Genomic DNA, 7,500 nt, shown 5'->3' with positions numbered 1-7,500 from the left:
ATTATTTCGTAATAAACTAGAAATGAAATTGAAAGTTAATTTTGGTAATACGTCTTCAGAGTCATGGCTGATCAAAGAATCGTGCACGGTGCTAAAATACGAATGGTTTTGAAAGGAAAGAACAAGAAGAAAAAAAAAACGTGTATTGTTTTAGTAGATTATGTGGTGGGATGATCACTAAAAAAGATGATTTTGTAAAATATTCAAATATGTACCTTACATAGTAATAGTCAATAGTAATAGTCATTATTAACTTAACTAGACTTCCCATCTGACGGAAATACACTCGAGAGTCGCGATTACTTAGTGGCTTTCCTCTCGCCACTGTATTTCATTTCATCTAAGTGTAGACGTTACTGTATTCATACATTGCTGCATTTATAATCACACATTCATACCCATGTCCACACACAATCCAAGACACAAATGACCGATTTTTGATCTTCCGCTCTAAGATCCTGAAAGACTTTTCGATGGTGGAGTTCATGAACGAGGCGACTTACGAGCCCCAACGGCGCGGGTGGGAACGCTACACGTACAAGACGGAGGAAGACCAGAAGCGGAACACCTTCCAAGAGAAGCACACCTGCTTTCCCAAAGTACGTGGCTATTTGCGGGGAAAGTTTTTTTTTTTTTTTTTTTTTTTTTTTTTTTTTTTTTTGTTTTTTTTTTTTTTGTGTGTGTGTGTGTGTGTGTGTGTGTGTGTGTGTGTGTGTGTGTGTGTGTGTGTGTGTGTGTGTGTGTGTGTGTGTGTGTGTGTCTGTTTTACATAATGATTTTATAAGGTAGAATCAAAGTCTGAATCAGACTATTTGTCTTTCTCTCACAGATGAAGGGCCTAAAAAAGATCTACATCTTGTTTTTATTTTGACAATACAGACGATATATATCATGTTAAAGATACAGTACTCACATGCAGAGATTGGGAGTATCATCGGTCCTTTGATAGTTTAAAATTGTCCTCCGCTTATAAATCTATTTAACCATAAATACAGATCTGTCTATACAGCAAGGAAAAGGCTTCATAACTATCGATGGTACCTGTTAATTAATATAATCATTAAAGTATCGCTAGCGGTATACCATTATCTTAAGGTCCAGCGCTGCCTGAGGCACCGCAGGTAGCGCTCGAACTGCTTCCCTTGTGGTTGTGATGATCTGTAATTTTGGGTCTTTAAATCTGAAAATTAGGAGGTAATTTTCCTTTGGCAACTGTTATTGTTTTAGAGGAAAGTACACAATCTATATCCGCTTTGACTGAGACTGAAATCGCCCACAGATTAAGGAATTTCAAAATGCAGGAGACTTCGCCAATAAATTCGGTGGCAGACCTTGCATCTTTCCGGGGCGCATCGCCTCTCCTTATCAACAGGTCAGAGTCTTTTGTCCTCTTGTCGCGAGTAGAGCTGTTGATGATAGTGCAAAAATATTACGCGCAGCCACATTTGGTGGATACTGCGCAACGGGAAGATTAGTTTGGCTACTCCTGTGTTATTTGGAGAATTGCTTAAAGTCATCCATTTGCTAAGATGTGAATTTGATATACAGCAGCATATGATTATTACACCACAATAGTCTACTGAAATGGCCTGCTCGATAACTCCTTCACACCCGTTGTTTTCTTTGTAAGCAGGTACGCCGTTGTCACGCCGACTGGCCTGACCGCATTGACTTCGAGAAATGCCGACGGTACTCACTGATGGTGGCCTACAGAAGTCTAGAGGGCAAAGTGATGTATAAAAACCCACACTGCGCCAGGTGCAACTTCGTCAATGTCTCGCAGGGCGATCTTCAGTGCCCACAATCGATTAAATACACAACGCTTGCTTTACAAGTGTTATCCCAGCCCCTCTGCTTCAGCGTCCTCATGGACTTCCGGGCCGGTCGCTGCGATGAGAAAACAGAACTCTGGGATCCGGTCCTTGAGATCTGCCACAAGATTCACTGCGGCCACTTGTTCAAGCTGGTGGCTGGAAGGTGCGAGAGGGATGTTGAGGCGTATGACTCGCTTTCTAACTCGAGCCTTCTGGACAATTCATGCCCGAAGAAGCGCCTCAACATAACGGAGTATGTACCCCGAAGCGACGGCTCCATCTTCGTCAATGCCTCCAAGAAGGTCTACGCCAAGGGGGAGTTCGAGGTCACGAACGACACGCAGGTCCTCGTCTGCCACAATGTGAGCCACTATATCGACGCCTTCACCGCTGTCCACCAGTACCTGACGCTGGTCGTGCTGAGCATCTCCCTCGTGGCACTGGCGCTGCACATAGCCGTGTACATGTTGGTTCCTCGGCAGAGGAACCTCCCGGGGAAGAACCTTTTTTCTCTCTCGTGCTGCCTCTTCGTCGCCCACATCTTGTTCCTAACGGGAACGAGGCAGACGGAGGTATATGGCCTTTGCATGTTCCTGTCATGCAGCCTTCACTACTTCTGGCTTGCCTCCTTCTGCTGGATGAATGTGATGAGTGTGGATGTGTGTCGCACCTTCAGCAGCCAAGTCTACCGTGGTAATTCTGGCGGCAGGAAGACCTACCTCCTATACTCACTCTACGCCTGGACAGTTCCCGCGCTCGTGGTTGCACTGGCGCTCTTGCTAGAATGGGTCGACCTCCTACCAGAGTATCGGCCAGAATACGCGACGAAGCTCTGCTGGATCAACAACCGCCACGGCCTGGCGCTCTTCTTCCTCCTGCCGGTGGGTGCAATCGTCATCGAGAACGTCGTACTTTTCCTTGTCTCGACTTATGGCATCTGCAGGCAGATGAAGGCGGCGCGCTACGCCAACGTGAGATCGCAGAGCGCAAAAGGACCCCAGAAGAAAACGGAAGTCAACTTTTCAAGCCAGCTGGCTCAGGTACAATTTCATTTTAATGTTATGACACGGACACACCCACACCCACACACAATTATCTATCTCACAATTCCCATGTGCAATACACCTACAGAATTAGCATGATAGCACGGTCTCCATAATATAAACGTCCCACATCTCATCTCCCGCAGAATCATCACACCAGGAGGGACCGAGTGCGACTGCTGCTGTACATGAAGCTGGGTGTCATCCAGGGCCTCACTTGGCTCACCGGATTCATAGCGGCGTTCGTGGATATCCCCGCATGCTGGTATCCATTCACGGTGCTCAATGGGCTACAAGGGGCGTTCATCTTCGTCTTTTTCGACATGAAGCAAAAGGCACTATCTGCATTTTAGTCACCTTTGCCTCTATTTCCCCGTGTCATTTTGCATTTACATATGAATGTACTGTATATGTATCAATATATACTATTCATAGACGATATGTTTAATGCTGTAGTTAACTTTTAAGCTTGCTATCCCTTCTAAAAAAGAGAGAAAAAACGCACTCGCAATAAAGTACAAGTAAAAAAGAGAATAAGAGAAATAAACAACCTTCTTGATGACACAGGTGGCAGAGGCGGTATGGGAAGCAGTGACGAGGCGCCCCTGGACCAAGAAAAGCACCTCTTCAGACACGCGCACCACTGCTACAGGCGCTGCAGGACACACTGACAATAAACGCAACGAGTCGTCTGAGTCCTACAGGTGTGCCGACTTTCTTGTGTTTCGGTGTTTTTAATAAGGCTAATTTTCAAGGGATAACATTGCAGTTGTTGTTTACAGATATGGCTGAGAAGTAAAGGATGTTTATTTATAGATCTTTATAAAATCTGTTACTAAATGTATAAAATTATAGTCACAAGAAAATGACGCAACCATTATGTACATATATCTGGAGGCATAAACGCCAATGCTATTGTTTCTAATCCACACCATGTTTTTTTTCTTCTACATATTACTTTAATTTGTTCAATAATTTCGTTCGTACACTCTTTTAACTCACACATTGTTTAATTCCACTTAAAAAAAACAAAAACAAATTTAAACTGGTATCATCGAATAGATTTCTACATGTCTTACTGCTGGAAACGTTCATACCCGCAGCGAGTCTGAAGGCGAGAGGCTGGGCACGACTGCGAGTCATGTGCCGTTGGGGATTGAAAATACAGGCTGGGACAGAAGCCGGAAGGTGACCCAAGCACCGAAGGGCGTGGTCGGTGGCAGGTGAGTGGAGGAGGAGAAATAAAGTTGAGGTCAGACGTGATTTGCCTTAAGCTATGGTAGGTTTGGGACTGTCTTCCTATGAGTTACTTTTTTTTTTGGTAATGGAGTTAGAGGGTGCAAGAATTTGAGATTTGGGATTTCTGCGAATCATAATAAGCTTTATTGTTTGTAAATAATGAAATTAGTATCTAACAGACGCCCCCCAAAGCAAAACAAAACTATATATATATATATAGAGAGAGAAGCAAAAACACGAAGACAATTAACATGAGCCCCACCCCCCCCCCCCCCCCCCCATGCGAACTCAGTCCAGCGACAGCAAAACAGAACCGGCCAGCTCCTTCGCCAAGCCTCCCTAGCGATTCTCGACAGCGAGCTAAGGGGTCAGGACGCAAGACGGAGGCGGATAGCTTGGGCGTCGGAGGGGTGAGGAACGGCGACCTCCGCGGCGGGGTCGTGCGAGGCAAATTTGATGACGAAGGTCCGGATCCACAGGTCGTCAAGGTGAGTGGTGTTTCATGTTGCCCGAGGGGGTATATTTTCCGAAGTGTGGCGCGTCACTAAATACTGCGATAGTGGTATTGATGGATTCCTCTCACCCTCTGCTGGGGTAGGGTAAAATATTAATGATATTGAGTAAAGTTGTTGCAGGACGGAGCCTAGGGCCAATAACTAGGTTGTTGTAGGAGCAGTAAATCAGTAAATCTACCTTCAAGATGGCGAATCCAAAATGGCGGATCAAAGCTAAGCCAAGCCGCAGAACGGAGCGGGTCTTTTATTATTTCCCCGTCTCCTCATTTCAGCTCATTTCGTAATCGTTTAAAAATATGGGCGCATAGACTCTCGTCGGTGCAGCGTGCGCAGTCTAACAGGCATAAGCTAAAGCACATATTTTAATACGTCGGTGAATCATTATTTGGAGCGAATCCAAAGTTAGAATTAAAAGAATCGTGGAATTACGCAGAAGTATCTGAACCGAGAAGCCTTGGTATTGCGTGTAGATATTGCAGGGAAATCTGTTGATGAAGTCACTAGCCGTATATGCATTAGTCATATATCATATCTATTCTGAGTTCAATGTGGTACTTGAATTAATTTTGTATTACTCTCATTTTTGTCATTTGTCTTTTTAATATTGTCATAAACGTCCATGTGATATTTTTGAAAATATAAACTCTCACTCAATCAGTCAGTCAGTCAGTCAGTCAATCAGTCAGTCAGTTAGTCAGTCAGTCAGTCAGTCAGTCAGTCAGTCAGTCAGTCAGTCAGTCAGTCAGTCAGTCAGTCAGTCAGTCAGTCAGTCAGTCAGTCAGTCAGTCAGTCAGTCAGTCTGTCTGTCTGTCTGTCTGTCTGTCTGTCTGTCTGTCTGTCTGTCAGTCAGTCAGTCAGTCAGTCAGTCAGTCAGTCAGTCACTCATTCACAAAAACACAAAAGACTGCAACTTTTCATACCTATACCATCACATACTTTGAATGTTCATGAGGATAATTGCAGTATGTACTTCGCATATACACATTTCCTTGTGTTTGCAATTGAATTATGTATGTCCTAATTTTCGTGGGCGTTAAGATTGATAATTTAATCATATTAAACATCATCTCTTTCACCCTTAGTGTCACCATCGTGACGAAAAGATAGTGCTTGATTCACAATATTATCTTATCTTTCGCATTGTTGCATTCATCATTCTCTGTTCTTAGAAGGTTGGTAGCAATACCTTACAGATTACTGCCATCGTTTACCCTATCTGTTTTTTTTTCTTGAAAAAAAGAGGAAAATGCAATCTTAAAATCAACATTAAAATTCAAAAATATAAACGTCTGTTGTGCTGCAAACTTCTCTCTCTTCTGTTGCCTTTTATTTTCTACTTTATTATCTTGGCCCTTGCGTGTATGGTGATGACCCAAAGGCTTGTCAGTGCAGGTACCTGGAATGCCCTAGGATGCAGCCAGTACCGCGACGTCAGCTGAGGATCAGGCTCCTCAGCGTAGATGGCCAGAACGCCGCATGCCAGAGCGCCCGCGGAACACCAATCGAGGACCAGGATGGAAGAGGATGACATGAAAGTGCAGATGCAGAGGATGACCAGAAATAGAGCTTGTGTGATGAAAGCCAGTGTACTCGAGTGGGCCTTTGCTGAGCGCCATTGTCAGTGAAGTTCCGTGAACGCCGGCGACGTGCAGATTTCGAGGAGGACCAGTTCCAGATTTGCCGAGGAAGCTTCCTGTGGATCCCGAGGACATTATCCAAAAACCGCGGCGGACGACTCTACTGGGGCGTGCGGATGTCGAAGAGGATCAGTTCCAACGCTTCGGGTGAAATGCCCGTGGATTCCGAGGCACCACTTGAGGGCCAGAGTGTGGGACACGAGGTACTGAAGAGGACCAAAGGACAGACAGCACGCTCGACGACACCACGGGTAGGTGGCCGGGCGTTGGAAGAACAGCAAACAAGTAAATCTACCTTCAAGCGAACATATCCAATGTGGCGGATCAAACCCAAGTCAAGCCATGTTATCTTTGCGCGGGTCCCGAACTACTTATCCTCGCGAAGATCAACACAGGCGGGGCGAGACATGAGGCTCGTCATCTCTGCCCAGCTCGACCATGGCCGTCCCCTTGCACAGACTCTCGATTTGACATTCCAGGGCCAGCAAGACCTCCGTTGTAATCTCATCATACTGGACTGATGCTATAGCCTGCTTCAGTCAAATAAAGGATTAAAGCTGATCGACAGTTTCTCTGCTCAAACCAGCCATTCGTAGGCTGCCCTTGGACAAACCAAGCAAGAGTAGATATTACAGGTATACACAAACCTGCAAAGTCACGATGACAACGAAAGTGCAAAATACCCCTATCTGCGAATACGTCACCCTCACGACTGGAACGACTGATCCTACAACGTGTTGAATCTTCTGGAAGACGCAGGTGTAGATGGCGTGATACATACCCCTGTAATGGCTCCCAATAGATAGATTGCACAATATACCGCACAGCACATATATAAATTGTAGGGTTATCTTCCCACACTCTATCTCAGTGCATATTACTCCTTATTATTTATATTTTAGATCACTCTTTTCTACCAAGGCCTAGATTGTGGAGTGTAATAGGGTTCTGTGGATTAATTCCAATATATATGAATGGCAGAGGGTGAAAGGAATCTGAAAAAAATAATCAACATATAGCTATAAGAATTTCAGGATCTTAACTATAGCTGTCGTAATTACTGCATGAATATAGCAGTAGATAAACGGATATAGAAATTCAATACTTCGCGATTGTTCGTACGACACTAAATCCTTCTACACCTGTACAAGTTCACTTTACATACAGTCCTTGGGCTCGCTATAAACTTTCTTCACGACACTTTCCACTCTGTCCCGTTCGCAGCGACGTCCGAAATTCGGCGCCGAGGGCG

General features: G+C 44.8%; 1 protein-coding gene across 3 annotated transcripts in view; it reads left to right on the top strand.

The window, feature by feature from the left end:
* Window positions 1-7,500, top strand: part of LOC122249065 (uncharacterized) — a 25,199-nt gene that overhangs the window by 11,981 nt on the left and 5,718 nt on the right. For all 3 annotated transcript variants that reach the window (XM_086548045.1, XM_086548044.1, XM_086548043.1), the window contains exons 6-13: window positions 456-599; window positions 1,280-1,372; window positions 1,634-2,854; window positions 3,004-3,192; window positions 3,425-3,561; window positions 3,961-4,080; window positions 4,389-4,584; window positions 7,473-7,500. The exon at window positions 7,473-7,500 is cut by the window's right edge and continues 311 nt beyond it. In XM_086548045.1, coding sequence (XP_086404171.1) covers window positions 456-599; window positions 1,280-1,372; window positions 1,634-2,854; window positions 3,004-3,192; window positions 3,425-3,561; window positions 3,961-4,080; window positions 4,389-4,584; window positions 7,473-7,500 — 2,128 coding nt within the window. The remainder of the gene's footprint in view (window positions 1-455; window positions 600-1,279; window positions 1,373-1,633; window positions 2,855-3,003; window positions 3,193-3,424; window positions 3,562-3,960; window positions 4,081-4,388; window positions 4,585-7,472) is intronic.

This window comes from Penaeus japonicus, unplaced genomic scaffold, assembly GCF_977035675.1.
Source record: "Penaeus japonicus unplaced genomic scaffold, GWHDUDI00000001_assembly GWHDUDI00000020, whole genome shotgun sequence".
Taxonomy (NCBI): domain Eukaryota; kingdom Metazoa; phylum Arthropoda; class Malacostraca; order Decapoda; family Penaeidae; genus Penaeus; species Penaeus japonicus.
This window is presented reverse-complemented; position numbering and strand designations above follow the sequence as displayed.